The sequence below is a fragment of the Dermochelys coriacea genome, chromosome 1 (genome assembly GCF_009764565.3).
Source record: "Dermochelys coriacea isolate rDerCor1 chromosome 1, rDerCor1.pri.v4, whole genome shotgun sequence".
NCBI classification, from domain to species: Eukaryota; Metazoa; Chordata; order Testudines; family Dermochelyidae; genus Dermochelys; species Dermochelys coriacea.
Window position 1 is genome coordinate 101695471 of NC_050068.2, and position 18292 is coordinate 101713762.

An 18292-nucleotide genomic window follows, 5' to 3' on the forward strand; every position below is an offset into this window, starting at 1 on the left:
AGAAGAAAAGTAAAAAAAGAAAATAGAGCAATAAAATAACTTTTGCATTATATATTATATTTCCTAGTCATTGGTATGTATTTACAATTGTAAACATGGAGACTTTTCTGAACTTCTACAAACAATAAAGAGATAATACACTAGATAGGCTGAATAGTTCATATAGATGTTCATATAGTAACTCAGACATTAGTCAATAAGAACATAAGAATGGCCACACTGGGTTAGACCAAAGATCCATCTGACAGTGGTCAATGCCAGGTGCTTCAGAGGGAACGAACTGAACAGGCAATCATCGAGTGATCCATCGCATCGCCCATTCCAAGCTTCTGGCAAACAGAGGCTAGCAAAACTATCCCTTCCCATCCTGATTAATAGCCACTGATGGACTTATCCTCCATGAATTTATCTAATTCTTTTTTGAACCCTGTTATAGTCTTGGCCTTCACAATATGCTCTGGCAAGGAGTTCCACAGGTTGACTGTGTGTTGTGTCAAGAAATACTTCCTTATATTTGTTTTTAAACCTGCTGCCTATTAATTTCATTTGGTGACCCCTAGTTCGTGTGTTATGAGAAGGAGTAAATAACACTTCCTTCTTTACTTTCTCCACACTAGTCATGACTTTATAGAGCTCTATCATATCCCCCCTTAGTCATCTCTTTTCCAAGCTGAAAAGTCCCAGTCTTATTAATCTCTCCTCATATGGAAGCTGTTCCATACCCCTAATCATTTTTGTTGCTCTTTTCTGTACCTTTACAATTCCAATATCTTGGAAAATGAGATAAATATCTGAACGAGTGTGTTTAGAATTAGAGGTGGTCAAAATAGTTTATTTGCTGAAAAATACAGTTTGGAGTTGAGTGAAATTATTCAGAGATTTGATCCATTCACAGAATGGTTTGACCAAAAACAATTTTTTTTGGGGGGGGGGGAGGTTAAATTCCCATGGAGACCTAAACATCATTCAGAAAACCACCAGAGAGGCAGGTGGTAGCACCCCCATTATCCCCTATAGGCCCATGGTTATGGCACTCACATGGTTATGGAATATGTAAGACTTGGGTTCAAAACCACAGTCTGTCTAATTATAGTCAGGATTTAAACACGCATCTGCCACCTCCTAGAACAGTGTCCTAACACTCAGGGTATGTGGTATTCTGGGGTGGGTCTCTCAGTCTCTCCTATTGAAACTGTCCCAATTTGTATAAATACTTAAATAGTCTTTGAGCTAGAGAGCAAGAATGACTAGATAACCTGGTGGTTGGGAGGACAATAGTTGGGTTCCAGTCCCTGCTTCAGTTAATAATTATTTATATAAATTGGAACAGAAAGATCAGACATCAAACACCTCTGATGCATTGCTGTATTATAGGGAAAGCTTGTAGCAATCCCTATATTTAGGTTGCCTAAGAACTTCCATGGTAAAAAAATCTGGTGACATTTTCTTGAGAAGCTCTTACATGTCTACTGTTTGCAGCAGGCATTTGGAATTCAGGAGTGGAAAAGCCCAATCAGGCTTGAGAAGTCCCTTTTCTCAGCCATGTTAAATTCTATTCAGGTTTAGCTGAGTTATAAACTGCTAAAAATCACCACTTTCCTTCTCCTGCTTGCATTCCTCAGGAAAATTATAGCACCATGTCTGAGTAATAATGGAACATGAATATTTTAAAGAGATAGCCCCATGTCACTCCCAAAGTACCAACAACCACCACTGTCACACTCACAGCAATACACATTACACTGGCAATCTCTGGCAACTGATAAAAGAACTGTAGCAGTGGTAGACTTTGCAACCTAATTAATTTTCTTTAAACTTAGGCTTTTGGTATGTGGTTATATATTGAGAGACTGTATGTGTTTCAAAATACTGCATTACACTATTATTTCACAAAGGAAAACATTTTACATTTTAAATAAATGTTGTGCTCTACCATTTATCTAATCTAATTACTGCAATTAAAGGGCCCAATCCTGATTTTTATGTACACCAGTGTAATTCGAATTATTTCAAAGGACCTACTCTTGACGTACACCTGTAAATAGAGCCCTTGGAGGCCGAATGGGTAGCACATCCAATAGCACCTTTTAAGCTTCCTCTCCAGTTGGAGCATGCTCTGCAGGTCTGGAGGGGCAAGGCTACCTAGACCCAGTACTGTCCTTTACCCCCTGTGAGCCCAGTGTGGGATTTGTACACCCCATCACAACATTCAAGTGAGAGATTAAAATCACAGAGACTAAGGAAATTGTTAAAATACAACTGTTATAGAAAGGAGGTGGAAGTGTTCCCCACACACTAGCTGATTTGTTCCAATTGTGTTGGAGTGATTATGGAAAACCTATTAAAAAGCTGAAACAATACATATCAGGATTATGTGGCTGCATGGTCACCATTTTACAAAACTAACCAAAACCTGATCCTGTACGCAGAAAGCCTTGTTGGTTGGGTTTTTGTGTTTTTCCTTTTTATATACCACATCCATTGAAATCTTATATCATGCTTTCTGCATCTACTTATATTTCAGCCTTATTTTTGTTAGCTCATGCTTTAAATACTTAACCACATGCTGAATTGCATGTTATTTGGGGTGTCTTGATTTTCTGTAAAAATGAAAACTTGCATTATAATTCAAGCAAATGCCAGAATTTTATTCAAGCCATGAAGAAGAGCATGGTCTAGTAGTTAGATCAGTGGATTGGAAATCAAGACTAATGGGATCTATTCTTCTCTGCTACGGATTTTCTGAGTGGCTTTGGCCAAGCTTCTGATGGCTAAATATCAAGTGACTAAGCTCAGCTATGCTAATTCACGCCAGATGAGCATCTGGCCCAGGGGAGGATCTCCAGCTCCATGGAAAAATCTGTGGGGGGGAGGGGGAACTAGAAAATCTAAGTTTTGACTCATTAGGTTTTCCTCTCATTTACCAAATAGGTGGGAAATCTAAACTCTCACATTCTGAAGGGAGAGTGGCTTGGAAACTTTACAGAGCCCTCAGGCTTTGCAGGAAAATCAGGTTACTGATTCATAGATTTTGGACTTACACTGCAGGGATCCAGACCCTTCTTGACTTTCCCATCTGCTTCCTCCATCGGAGCATGGAACATTGTGTAGATTTGTATTGAGAAATCCACCTGGTTAGCAAGAGCACAACTTGGGAAGAGCAAATGCTCAATTCCACCTCATTCACTTTTGACATGCAGACAAGTGCCATTTCTCCCCAACCATACCAACCATCAGAGTTCCACCTTCTGTTTAGCCTGCAGAGAAGCTCAGAAGGACTTGTGGTAGGGGGAGGAAGTATGTTATGGAGATGCTGTTCCCTACCATGTGCCCTCCATTTCTGCTGGCTTTTGCTCCCCTCTACCTGTGCACGTGTAATGGAGGATCAAACAATAAATGCCTGTTTACTCATATGAAAAAATGGATTCTATAAGTCACAGGGGTAGTGTGTCTTAATGAGCGTTCATTTTTGAAGTGATATTTCGATTTTTAAGTTCAGGTACTGGTATAATAGCTGCACACCCTGTCATCTATGGTAAGCTCAACTTCAGACAGAACTGATAATCAGTAAGACAGGTACCCAGAAGTCACCTACTACAGGACCGGCCCAACAAGGAAAATAACAGAGTATTACTGGCCATGACATACAGCCCCCAGCTAAAACCTCTCGACCGCATCATCAACCATCTACAACCTCTCTCTCATAGGCCTTGGGAGGCAGGCCGATCCTCACTTACAGACAGACCCCCAACCTGAAGGAAATACTCACTAGCAACAACACACCACAGAAATACTAACCCAGGAACCAATCCTTGTAACATACCCCATTGCCTTCTCTGTCCCCATATCTACCCTAGTGACACCATCATAGGACCCAACCATACCAGCCACACCATCAGATGCTCATTCACCTGCACATCTACTAATGTGATATATACCATTGTGTGCCAGCAATGCCCCTCTGCCATGTACATTGGCCAAACCAGACAGTCTCTATGTAAAAGGATAAATGGACACAAATCAGACATCAGAAATGGTAACATACAAAAACCAGTAGGAGAACACTTCAATAGCCCTGGACACTCAATAACAGATTTAAAAGTAGCCATTCTTCAACAAAAACCCCTCAAAAACAGACTTCAAAGAGAAACTGCTGAGCTACAATTCATTTGCAAACTTAACACCATCAATTTGGGCTTGAATAGGGACTGGGCATGGTTGAATCACTACAAAAGGGAGGAGGGATAGCTCAATGGTTTGAGCATTGGCCTGCTAAACCCAGACTTCTGAGTTCAATCCGTGAGGGGGCCATTTAGGGATCTAGGGCAAAAATTGGGGATTGGTCCTGCTTTGAGCAGGGGATTGGACTAGATGACCTCCTGAGGTTCCTTCCAACCCTGAGATTCTATGAAAAGCAATTTTCCCTCTCTGTTTTGACACCTCCACAACAATTATTGGGAGTGGACCACATCCACACTGACCTAACTGGCCTTTAACATTGGTTCTCCACTTGAAAGGTAACTCTCTTCCCGTCATGTGCCAATATATATTTATGCCTGTTTCTGTAATTTTCACCCCATGCATCTGAAGAAGTGGGTTTTTTACCCACAAAAGTTTATGCCCAAATAAATCTGTTAGTCTTTAAGGTGACACCGGACTCCTCATTGTTTTTGTGAATACAGACTAACACAGCTACCCCTCTGATACTTCAGACAGAACTGGCATTACTAGGGAATCTAAGGATATACCTACACCAGTGGTTTTCAACCTTTTTTCATTTTCAGACCCCTAACAATGTTGAATGGTGGTGCAGACCCTTTGAAATCTTAGCTATAGTTCTGTGAACCACCAGGGATCCATGGACCACAGGTTGAAAACCACTGGTCTACACTATGGAGCCCATGTCGGCATAGCCCCTTAGTGTAGATGCAGTCTGTACCAACAGAAGGAGTTTTTCTGTTGATGTAGGAACTGCCTCCCTGACTGGCATTAGCTACGTCACCAGAAGCCCTCTTCCATCAACATCATTGTATCCACACTGGAGGTCTTGTTGGCATAGACATGTTGGTCAGGGATGTGGGGAGTTTCGTACCCGTGACCAACATAGCTATGCAGACATAGGCGTGGTCTACACTTAAAAGATGAGAAAAAAAGAGCAAAAAAAGAAGAGGTTAAATCCTTTGTTTAAATGCAAAACAGAACCCAAAATTAGCTATGTTATTGCTACAGCTCTTCCATAATAAGTCAATAACAGTGTATACTAAAATTTCCCTTAGCATCTCTATTAGCCAGATTCTTTTAAATTCTATAATAAACTTTAATAATTACCAGGCCTGGCATATTTTTAAAAAATTCCTTGAAATGTAGAGTCCTTAAAATGACTATTAATTTCATATTTCAGTATTTAGGCCAGTGAAGGAAGGCATAAGTTCACAACAAGAGAAGTAGATTTATGAAGGTTTTTGTTTCCCAGGCAAGTGGACATTGCACAGACTTGAAGTGTCATCCAAGTCATGATCAAGCATAATGGTCACATGACAGTGTCTTTTTAACTAATGGGAAACCTGAACTGGTACTCAACTGGATCCAGATTCTCTAAACTTCAGGAGAACTCAGAGAGAGTCAATCACCCACAATGTCGTATTTGTTATAAATGAAAAGTTAAATCAGCAGTTGCAGGGAGGAAGGAAGTGAAAGAGAATAAGAGTGTAAAGAAGAGGACGGTATTTCAGAATGAGGTAATTCTGAAATCTCCTTTACTCCAACTGGACATTCAAGATTGCTGGTATAAATAGTCGTGTTCCAGCATACATGAAGTCAGAAGGAAGGAAAAGACAAGAAACATTACCACATGCTGGCAGACAAAGGGACAAAGGGACAAAAAAATCTGCAGACAAAGGGATGCCAGCCAAATATCGATTTTTAAAACCTGAAGTAACCTTTGGGAAGGTCCAATGAAGTCTAAAATTTACTAATATTTATCAAACACACAATGCTAATATGCTTCTATCTTATTTCTACTTTAACATAATATTTTAAGACTGTATGATAATTATATTTGTCTTTTTGTTCCTGAGTTATATTAATAATATGAGATGTTTTGTAATCATATAAGATACTTGATCACTTGCACGTTAAATGGGCACAAAGAACACTGCTATTGTAAATCAGGATTTAAAGCCCATTTTGATGGGAAACACTGCTGTAAATCCTTTATCATCTAAAATTACATTACAGTTTTAAAGGAGAAATTAACTTTTTTCATTTCCTTCTCCTTTTAAAATTACATCCTTGACTCAGCACCACTGTTAGATCCACCAGAAACAGTTCAATACAAGGGATATTATAATCCCTCCATACTCTCAACCAAGTTGTTTGCATTAATTCACATTCAGCATAATCAGCTTTAATATAGTTTTGATACATACCAAAACCCCTTTTCAATACCACCCTTCTATTTAAAGAAGAGCTTCCCACTCTGTGGGAAATGTTTTGCCTCGGAAAGGCCATGATACTCAATCTAAAACTAATAGTAGCAAAATACATTTTAAAAAATGAAAATGAACATATCTACATTGGAGCAACATATTTATATGTTTTGTGTTTGCAATAATCTTATAGATCTTCAATGGAATATTTAGTAGCATTTTAAAAGAAAAAAATGAAATTGATTTTATACATATTTTATTACAAAAACAGGCTTACAGTGCCTGTCACCTTGACAACTAGGAACTGCATTTAAAGAGATTTAAACACAGTTAAAAACAAAATCAGTCAAACACTTGGCAAAATAAATGGGCCTTACAATGTATATAGAAGATTGCTAAATGTGGGTCTTAATGGGCGGACAAGAAGAATGAATTCCTAAGGTGAGACCCTCAGTTAGGAAAGCCAAGCCAGTTTGTACTAATTTAGGAACAGCAATAGCTTCCAAACTGATCTTAATTTCTTAAAAAAAGAAAAGGAGTACTTGTGGCACCTTAGAGACTAACAAATTTATTAGAGCATAAGCTTTCGTGAGCTACAGCTCACTTCATCGGATGCATCTCACGAAAGCTTATGCTCTAATAAATTTGTTAGTCTCTAAGGTGCCACAAGTACTCCTTTTCTTTTTGCGAATACAGACTAACACGGCTGCTACTCTGAAACCTTAATTTCTTAGGAATTCTAAATAGAAATGGAGTGTTCTGATTTGCAGGGAATGAAATAAATTAATTTTCATGTGTACACATGAATGGGTCTTGCTTTCAGCTCTACAAAAGCAAAAAAGACACTTCAGGTATTCCATTTCCTGAGAATTATTTTACTTCTTAGGTTATGAAGTCACTCCCCATCTGCTTCATCAACCCCATCCGATGTACACATTAATTGTCCCAAAAGGCACTCTTTCAAGTGATATACTGCTGTAGTACATTCACAAAAAAAAAACCTAGAAGTCTAATAGTCATGTCTTAATAACTGAAATAAATATATTCTCTGAACATAGTGAGACCGAGACAATCTCACTGGTATTAGCATAAAAAATTCAAAGCCAAATCATTCCAAAATTGAGTAATATAAGTTGGTATTAATATAAATATACACAGTATACATAACATTTATTTTTTATACATTTGAAATTATGAATACTACACAATGGAACAATCTGAAGAGATCTAATTAACCAGACTACAACTTTGGGGACCAATAAAGGATATAGATTTATAGGTTAAAATATAGGTTAACTAGAAGCTAAGAATGCAACAGGGACAAGTGGATGTTTTGAAATCATACACTTCATATGTAATATAATTGCATAAGCTAAAGCATAGGAATATATTTTCTGCTTTTCATTGCAGAGTCTCTGGTTATAGTCAAGTTTCACGCCCCATGAAGCCTTCAAAATTCGTATCTGTCAGTCCTCTGTGTAACTGTTGTATTGCATTAACTGAATCTGGAGAATAAACAGAATTAAACTATCTTCTTCTCTAATCCAAAATGAAAAAGTTAGTATTGATACGTGTTTGGCATCAAAGCCAGGGCACAGATATTGGCTTCAAGAGTACGAGGAAATTAATGCCAGTGATTTCTTCATCAGGTGGCAGTTAGAATAAATTAAAGATATTATAATATTAAAACTAAACATTATGAATCAAAGTTGTCTGATACATTATTGTGGTTTGTCCACACAATAGCTTATTAGGTAATTCTCCCATAGAAATCAATATCAACTACAGAACAAAGACACATTAATCAAAACAGTTGGAAAAAATATTTGAAACAAAACCACAGTTACATCTGTCATTACAGCTTTTATACCAGTAAATGTAAATAAGAATGCTCACCTCTTCCCCCTCTGTATCTTTATAATATATACTACTACGGTATGTCCATAAAGGGATAACCCTGGGCAGAAAATTAAATACAGCTAGAGAGAAGCACCAATACAGTAGAAGATATCTAGCTTTTAATATATTATGTCTTCAAAATCACAAGAAGCAGCCAACCAAGAAGCAATATCAACAGGCATTTTAGGAAAAAAGCAGCATCCCTCTCAGCTGATTTTTATTACAGTTTGCAGTCTGTTAACTTCAAAGATGTATGGACTTTTGTTTTCCATATACAGTATAACCTCTTTGCAAGAATCAGAGTTACATTTTGTTTGGAATAAGTGATGTACTCTAGATTTCACTATCAATAAATAACGAACAATTGTTGCATACTTCTACTCTGATAATATCATACATGATCAGTCCAAGGAGTCCACTTGTCACATCTCTGGCTCATTTTTCACTCTTAGTTCTCATCACACTTTGTACATCATTTAGATAAGACTTATTTGTAAAATCCCCATTGCACAATCTGACAACAGATGTTTGGAAATTCATCACATTTTGCTCTTATTTTATGGTCTCAACAATAAGTTTCAATGAACAATATGATAACCGATGGCCATATATTCTGACGAATCAGACAAATAGCAATGGAACTTTCTTGATTTTCTGCTTTGTATAATGATCATTTAATCAATGAGCAGAATGAACTGCCTATTTGTTTCACAATTACATATTCTAATTTTTTCTATGCCACAAGATACGTAAGTGATTAAATTTACCCTCTACTTTCCACCCTTTATCTCTCCCCACTTTATCTACTTCTTGTATGTAACTTTGAATACACAGGTTTCAGAGTAGCAGCCGTGTTAGTCTGTATTCGCAAAAAGAAAAGGAGTACTTGTGGCACCTTAGAGACTAACAAATTTATTAGAGCATAAGCTTTCGTGAGCTACAGCTCACTTCATCAGATGCATCCGATGAAGTGAGCTGTAGCTCACGAAAGCTTATGCTCTAATAAATTTGTTAGTCTCTAAGGTGCCACAAGTACTCCTTTTCTTTTTTTGAATCCACAGGTACACCAGGCAACTTATGCATCATCCATCACCACCACAGCACTCACATACAGAAAACTGATTTTTTTCAGTATAAAGTTTTATGGATGAATAATGAATTTGTGCTGTTAACATGCGGGACTGGATAAATATGCCTTTAAACGGCTCTTCACATTGACATAAACAAAGGGCCTGATCCTGCAACCTTCACTAACAAATATTCCCATTGAAACCAATAGTGCTAACATGAGTTAGAGTTTAGGTTATACTCCAATTTAGTTTAATTATGATCAGTTTCAGGAGCATTACTAAATACACTATGAAAAATCCATGATGCTGAATACAGAACTTTGCTGGAGGCATCTCTTAACTGTGGAAATGCTTGGCATCTAATGCTGTGAAGTGGTTATCATCCTCAAGTCTCACTGAATTCAATAAGAGTTTTGCCAAAATATGAAACTCAGAGCTGGCCAAAAATGATCTTTCAATAAATGAATGTATAAAAGGAAGCCCTAGTAAACTTGTTTCCATCAACCAACTATAAAAGATAAATTCCATAATCGATTATTATAAAACAGACAATCTATCTGGTAAAAGTCAATTATAGATCTATATTTAAGAAATTACTAAGTCTAAAAATTAATCTTACAAAGATTTTGTTATTAATACGCACACACACACACTACATCCTCAAAAAAGAAGTGTACAGTAATTTTATGCAGCCTCCATGTTAACTTTTAAAGTATATTTCAGAAATCTGTTTTCAGAAATAAGACAAGTTGTATACCACTTTGCAAATAATGGCAACATTTAGGTTGTATTCTATAATAATATAAGAAATCTGAGGTTACTGTATCTTTATTGCTTCTTTTCACTGGATTTGAGACAACCAAAGAATAAGAAATAATTCTGCTACAAATAATAAAGCCATACAAAATAAAATGTGTTAGATCCTATCAAAAGATGCTATTTTAAATATGATGTACAGAAAGAAAAGGAAAGATGGATCAGACCAGGTAAATTCTTATGTCTTAGTTATTCATCAACTATAAAAATAGTTTAGCAACAATTCTAACTCTCTAGACCAAATTGAAATGGAAATATACTTCTTTCCACACACTATATAGACTACATTACAGCACAGGATGGAAGAAGCATTCTCTAATCTATTCAGAAAGAATTTGTTTTTTACTACAGTAAGTAGTAGATACTGTAATATCTTTACTGACATTCTCCTTGCTTTTGAAGATGTTTATTTAAAATCTTCATCCTTTATAAAATGTCCTTGTGTTTTAAAGCTATTTGCCTTCTGGGCATAAGTATGAGATAAAGTAAATACCGATTCTAAATTCTGGAAGTATTACTCTTTAATTGGGCGATAAAATTTTAAAAAATTATAAATGTTCTTGTCTTTTTATACAGTTTTATCCTTTTGTTTACACTCTTTAAATACAAAGCATTGAAAAAATGCAATCATGCTACTAATGTAAATTTGGAGACCTCTATTTATTGAGTATGCTGTAATCTACAGGTAGAAATTGTAATAATCCACAGATTTTATCCTTTATATTAGGGACCCTAACTTAATAAGCAGTTAAAATGTATATGTATATAACTGCAGTGTACAGAGTATGTGATAATATCCCTCATGGTCCTTAAACATGCTAGTATGATACACTTCCCACTCTCAGAATACTGGAAATAAAATGAGTCTCGCCTACTTAACTATTAAGAATGGGAGTCTAGAATAGAGTGCCTATACTGTGTGTAAAATGAAGCACATAGCATAATGAAACGAATCCTTAACGATAGTTTGCTGAGGTTGCTGTGTCAGACACCGACCATTTAGAAGCTGTACAAATCGTTGTACTATTTGTCCTTTTAAAAAAAGGTTAATAGGCTGTGGCTATTAGAGCCCTTATTATGTAGCCAGTAGTTATCAGCATCACGTAATGCACTTACCCCTATCACCACCTCAATTAAAAGATTGTTTTCACCCTTTATTGCCTTGTGAAAACTAAATCACGAAGTCGCTTATGTGTTTTAACAGGCGACCTATCAGTTGTAGGCGTTGCTTTATTCTTCTGACTAGACTAGCGTTTGAGGAAACCTTTCTATACACATTACATCCTGAAGAGTACAGGGCATTAACATACACCTGAACTACTGCTCGTCTGTTTCAGTGCTGCCTATAAGGCGCTTTGTGAATGGGAGCGAAATACAAAAGATTACCCAGGAAGGCAACTGGTACAGGGGAAGTAAAGAGGAAACCACAGCTAAAGCCTCTTTGAGGGATACTACTAGACTCTACTACAGCTAACACCTAGGGAAAGTAAAAAGAAAAGGAGGACTTGTGGCACCTTAGAGACGAATCAATTTACTTGAGCATAAGCTTTCGTGAGCTACAGCTCACTTCGTCGGAGGCATTATGTGCCCTAGTGCATTATACTACTAAGGAGGCGTAGTCTTTGAATAAGAAACTTCCCGGGCCAACAGCTGGATAGATCACGCTGTGCCACCGCTTCTAGGAACTGTTGACTCTGCGATCTCCTCTAGCTAATGGGTACATGTCTGTGTGTATTTTCCACCCCAGGCACTACATCACGCAGCTAGCGAGGGAACAGAAACGCCCGGAGATCAGGACGGGGGGGGGGGGGGGGCAGGCACCAGTTGAGAGATCGCATTAGCCGCCAGCCCAGCAGAGAGTTTTCCGCGTGTACCTTGCCCAGCTGCTGGCCCGGGAGGGGCCCGCTACAGGTTGTCCCCACTCCCGGGGACGGACGGACAGACAGAGACGGGGGCAGGCAGACACAGACACACAGACACACCTTGGCGCCGCAACCTTCTCTTCTTCAGCCCGAAGATGCGGACCTTGGAGAAAATATCCACCAGGTTGCCATTGCAGAGCCCCCGGTTCTTACTGGGGCTGCTCCGCCTCCTGCTGGCCGAGGGCCGGTCCCAGTGCTGCTCCCTCGCTTGGCGCTTCTGGCGGATCAAGCCGCTGGCGATGGCCGCGGCCATGGCTGCTCCCGGCTCACTGGCCGGCCGGAGCGGAGACCGGGGCTGGGCGGGCGCTGGGGCTCAGCCGCGGCGGGGACCCATCCCCGGGCGCCCCGGACAAGCGAGACCCTCCTCCGGCTCCTCCAGCCGCAACTGCACCCTGGGGGCACCCGCGGCTCGGCGCGGTCACCGCATGGGCCCGCCGCCGCGGGTGCCACCTGCCCGGGCTCTGGCGCCGGGCGCCCCTCAGCAGCCTGCTCCCATTGCTGCCGCCGCCGCGGCTCCCGCCTGGTGCCTGCCAAGTGCTTCCGAGATCAGCATCCGGAGAGAGCGGCAACCACAGCCGTGCCGCCCCTCCGCGAGTCCCGCCGCCCTTCCAGCCCCAGCAGAGCCGGCGGCGGCTGCAATGTTTTTGTGCGGGGGGGGGGGGGGGGTTGTTTTTTGTTTTGGTGGCGGTGGCGGTGGGAGGGGGGAATGGCTAGTTTCTAACGGCTCCCCCAGCCGCCGCCGCCTCTGCTCCCAGCTGGGGTTTCCTGATTGCAAAGCGCGGCTCGCTCGCCGCTCTCCACAAACTCGCCGCTCGGGTTGCAGGGCGAGGCGCTGCCCAGCCGGCTAATCCCCGGCGCAACCAAAGCCCCGGGCGGGGGGCTGGATCTGTGTGTGTCTGTCTCGCGCGCGCGCGCGCGCGCCAGGCCCAGTCCCAAGCCGGCTGGCGCGGGGCGCGGCGGCTCCCCCCGCTCGGTTCCAGCCCGCTCAAAGTTGCAGCGATCTCTCTTCCCTGCCGGAGGCGGGCGCGTCATTTTTCAATGGTGACACTATGAGGGCGGGGGAGCCGGCGAAGGGGGAGGAGAAAGAACGTGGTATAAAAAGACCCCTTCGCCCCTCTCTGCCGGCTGCAGCCGCGGCAGCACGGACACCGTGTGAACGCGATAATCCGGAGGGAAGCTAGCGAGCGGGGTGGCAGCAAATAGCGGCTACACACACACACACACACACACGGGGAAGGAAGGAGAAGTCAGCGAGCGGCTCACCCTCGCCCTCCTCCAGCCCTTCGTTCTATACGGGACGCAGGGCTTGCTTGGGGCGAATGGGACTCCCCGGCCACGTAGGCAGCGATGGCAAGAGAGAGGAGCTTTCTGCTCCGGTGGGGGGGGCACAGCCCGAGAGCTCCCAAGCGGGACCCATCCGAGGGGGACCCATCGTGATTTCCTTTTTCTCTCGCCAGTTGCAGTTCGGAAGTGAAAGCCCCAGTAATCCAGACGGCCCAGCAGGCAGGGCCTGGAAGAGGTCGCTCGGCAAGCCGGTTCCCGTCGTAAAAAAAACCACTGGGCGGGTGAATGATGTAGGGCGGGTTAGACGGAACCAGGCCTGCCTATCTTAGGGAACCTTCCAACTCAAACCAACACACGCTCTTTGTCTCAGAGAGAAATAATACAACCAACATACTTTTAACCTGTGAAGATAGTCTACAGGGCTTTATAACCACTGAATGCTGCTTGTGCTGCGCCTACCAACACTTGTATGTGGGCGGCCGGTAGATGTATCGATCGCCCTCCTACTGGGCAATTATTATTATTTGTATAAACTGGATGTGTTCTCTGTTGGCCGCTGACAATATGTACCAGGTACAGCAGAACCAAGAAGTTTTCCCCAAGGAGTTTACAATCTGAAGCAACTAACCAAATAAGAGGACACAATGGGTTTCACAGTCGTTATTTCAGAGTAAAAAGAAAAAGAGGACTTGTGGCACCTTAGAGATTAACAAATTTATTTGAGCATAAGCTTCCGTGAGCTACAGCTCACTTCATCGGATGCATTTGGTGGAAAATACAGAGGGGAGATTGATATACACACACACAGAGAACATGAAACAATGGGTTTATCATACACACTGTAAGGAGAGTGATCACTTAAAATGAGCCACAGCAGCCGTGTTAGTCTGTATTCGCAAAAAGAAAAGGAGTACTTGTGGCACCTTAGAGACTAACAAATTTATTTGAGCATAAGCTTTCGTGAGCTACAGCTCACTTCATGGGATGCATTTGGTCTGTAAGCATGGATTTTGGACATCCCTGTCGGGTCTATTAACTTGTTTTTGATCCATCTAACTCCTGTAGTGGTCAAACCTTAGAGTGACTGTACCGTGTCATAGTTAAATATAGTTTATGCTCAGGTCTCCTTGTGTGTATATCTCCACTATATATACTTAAAAACTTGTTATTTTGCTAGTCCTCCTTTCAAATTCCTCTATTTCCCCTTCAATTGCTATTCAGCTCAAAAGACAGCTCTTTCCAATACCACGTATTGAAGCTTAAACACTCCCTTGCAAAAGATACCACTTCGCAATAGAAAGCCTAACATGCTTAGTTATTTGAGCAGATAGTTCAGTTGCTCCAGTTTCGACCATTATTTCCCTAAAGCCTTTAATCTACAAAGGACTATTTTCACATCGAGGGCAAAAGCTTATGGAAGCATCTCCCTTACACACATTTTATGTGAAAGCTAGAGCAAGGCGGAGGAGTACACGCTCAATTAGATCTGGATAATACGTTTTAATTTTATTTCACAGTGGCTCTAAACAGATTCAGCTAAAGCATTCAGATTGGATTCTCTGTCTGGCGATTTCAACAGTGCAACAATTTCCATACAATAGCTACAATTACCCTAACTAATGCAATCAGAGGAGTTTTTAATTTGATTTTATTGTGGTAATTTTGCCTTCAACTTTCTGTTTTCACGCGGTATAACCGACGTTGCCTAAGACTACTTCCTTTCCTCAGATTCTTTAAAGTCGAGTGGGGGGGAGGTTAGTCCACATTGTCTTCTTACAATGGAACCACATTGAATGAATCCTGCGACAGGACAATGAAACCAGACTAAGTGCTAAACTTCAGCATTTGAAAAGTGGGGCGTTTCCCTTGCTGTTGGAAGTGCCAGGACCTCCCCCCACCCCCCCCAAAAAGCCTCCCTCAAGAAAAGGATCGTGGTTGTTTATGTAAGTAGGGAAAACAGATGCTCTAGACGACGGGAAAAAGCAAGGACCCCAGGCCCCCCACTACCATCTACCTTTAATTGCCACCGCGTTGCCTCGTGATTTAGCCAGACCTATTGCCTTAACAACTGCAATTCTGAGTGCATAGGATCCATATTCCCTTCAGTGGAAGGACCTTTCTAAAACACTACATAATCGACAATTACATCTCATTTTATCAACTCCCTTTCAAACAGAGCTTCACCAAAACTTGTGAAGATAAATTAAATTTGTCACTCTAAATCTGAGATGTTTTGCTGTGGCGTGGGAAAAGGGAAAGTGTGTTTCCTACTCCGGAGATCAGACATAAAAAGCTCTCTGCTTGCATCTCAGAAATGCAGGGTAGTTGTTTACAGCTTTAGGTACACCAAAGAAAACTCAAGGGAGCCCTCTGCTGTCTTAACCTGTGATAAAATGTGTGCAATTCTAGTCAGAGTGAAGTGCTAACAGATGGATTTTGGAAGTATAGACACATTGGTCGTCTTAAGGTCTACTAATTAATTACATTATGTTTAGGAGAAAACTTTAATTTTTGCTGTATTAAAAAACCCCTACTTTCTTTCTGATTAAGAAAAGTCTGGTTATCTAAACACACCAAGAAGGTGGGCAGTGCTAGATTTTCAATATTTTCTAAAAAGAAAAGGAGTACTTGTGGCACCTTAGAGACTAACAAATTTATTAGAGCATAAGCTTTCGTGAGCTACAGCTCACTTCATCGGAGCTGTAGCTCACGAAAGCTTATGCTCTAATAAATTTGTTAGTCTCTAAGGTGCCACAAGTACTCCTTTTCTTTTTGCGAATATAGACTAACACGGCTGCTACTCTGAAACCTGTCAATATTTTCTGTTTTCCCATCTATTCATTTCTAACTCCCAACCTATTGTTTTTCTAGGAACTGTTCTCAAATGTAAAAAAAAAAAATCAAAATCTGTAAATTATGTGTTTTGTTATATGTGTTGTAAATTCACACCCAAATTGTTTAAAATCTAGGTAAAAGGCTTCCTATATAATAGAATTAAAGTGCCAATAAATAGTGTCTCAGAACAAATTCATTTTGGGCTAGATGCCTCTGGCTATGTAATTAAACAATGTCATACAGTTAACCATGTGAATTATTTCAAAGATTAATCTAATTCTAAAGTGTCCCCTTTAAATGACGAAACTGCTATTGGGTAAAGTAACAAACATATGCTAATTAACATTTTTTCTCTCCACATATTAACAAAACAATTTTATATCATGGGTTTCTTGTTTGTCAATGTAGATTCCATATTGCCTTTGAACTCTAGGTTGAGGTTATCTAAAGCCTAAAGCCATTTTTTTAAATTATAATTTACAAGCCTTAACAGCTACAATCTTTTCACCAGATGTTGGTATCCTTTCATATTGATATTAGACTAGAAGGGATTATAGGCAGCAGTTCACGTCTTTGTAAAAGCGCACAGAGAATACACAGTTATTACTTTTATAGATCAATTCAATAAATTGATCTGAGGATCTGAGGAAAAGTTAGCTGTACAAAAGAGTGCTAGTAACCAGTGTTTCCAAAGGGAGAAACACCAGATTACAGATTGATACTAGCAGATGGTTTGGTTTCATGAGATCTAGTCATTTTTTTATTCGGTTTGCTTGCCAACAAAATGTACACTCAATGGTTTCCTGTCTTATTAAATAAACTAGAATCTGAAGTTGTAAACTATTTATAAATCCACAATAATCATTATTTCAGGATTCGGAATCTAGATATGAATAGAAATTCTCCTAGACTATTAGGAGTTGAAGGTCATTTTATATATCATTGCAAAGACAATTTCTCCTAGATTTGCAATATGATCATCAGATTTAGCTTATGCCTCAGTCACAATGTAAACAAATATATTATGCAATTAACATTGCTTTTTAAAAAAAAAACCACACACATTTTAATTTTTATAGCCAGATTCTACCAATGTCACTTGCATTGAGTAATTCCATACCTCTCAAGTAGAAAGGAACTACTCTTGGAGTAAGGTGTTATTACTCAATGTGAGTAAAAGTGCCAGAATCTGGTTCACAGTATGAACTTATTGCACATCTCGGAGGAAGATACCTTTGTAATGACACGATCTCCCTGTCATCTCCTAATTCTGATGGATATGACCAAACTTAGTGGGTCAGATTTAACTCAGGGTTGCATTGTCATGTGCCAGTCTCACCCCAGAGGCAGACAATTTGCCCTCAAACAGTGTCTCTGCTATTGGCTTCAACCACCTCTTCCAATGGATTTCTATATAGCTGCCCACTGCAATTATATCAGCCCTTTCCTGATAAAAAACCCTGGGGGGGAGTAAGCAGTGGTAATCCAACTGAATTTGGATCTCTAGGGCCTATCCCCTTTAGGAACCAAGCTGGAGCAGGGAGATATAATTTACACATGTCCAAGAACACGCTTAAGAGAATCTGGCCCAATGCTTGTACTCTGCAGGGTTTTATGCATACCCCCCAAAAGGCTTATCAACATTAAAAAAGTAATATTTCATATGAATATACCTGTACGAACATATGAAATTTAAGATTAGAAATCCCTTTGCAGACAGTTTATGTGCACCCTGTGGTGAGAATAAAAATAAAAATCTGGTTGTGCAATAAGGTTTAAATACATTTGAAATTACTTGTGCTGCAGGCATTCATGACTGCTCACCTGGAAATCAGTCTCCTTAAGATAGATAAGATGTTACTTATCAGAAGATAAGATAAGATGTTACTTATCAGAAGATGATGATTTATGCTGCTGAGCATTGTAATTCTATATTTTGTTTGTGTACTATGACAGAAGAATGAAAGTATCAGAGATAAGAAACAAATTATTTTCTTCACTCAGACATTTCCAGTGTAACACAGAAAGTGAAAATGAC

General features: G+C 40.2%; 1 protein-coding gene across 1 annotated transcript in view; it reads right to left on the reverse strand.

The window, feature by feature from the left end:
- FGF14 (fibroblast growth factor 14) overlaps nt 1–13160 on the reverse strand; it is a 205685-nt gene extending 192525 nt beyond the window's left edge. The window contains 1 exon segment of the mRNA XM_038373943.2: nt 12196–13160. Coding sequence (XP_038229871.1) covers nt 12196–12388 — 193 coding nt within the window. The 5' untranslated portion in view covers nt 12389–13160.
- Between the last annotated feature and the right edge of the window lie 5132 nt (nt 13161–18292).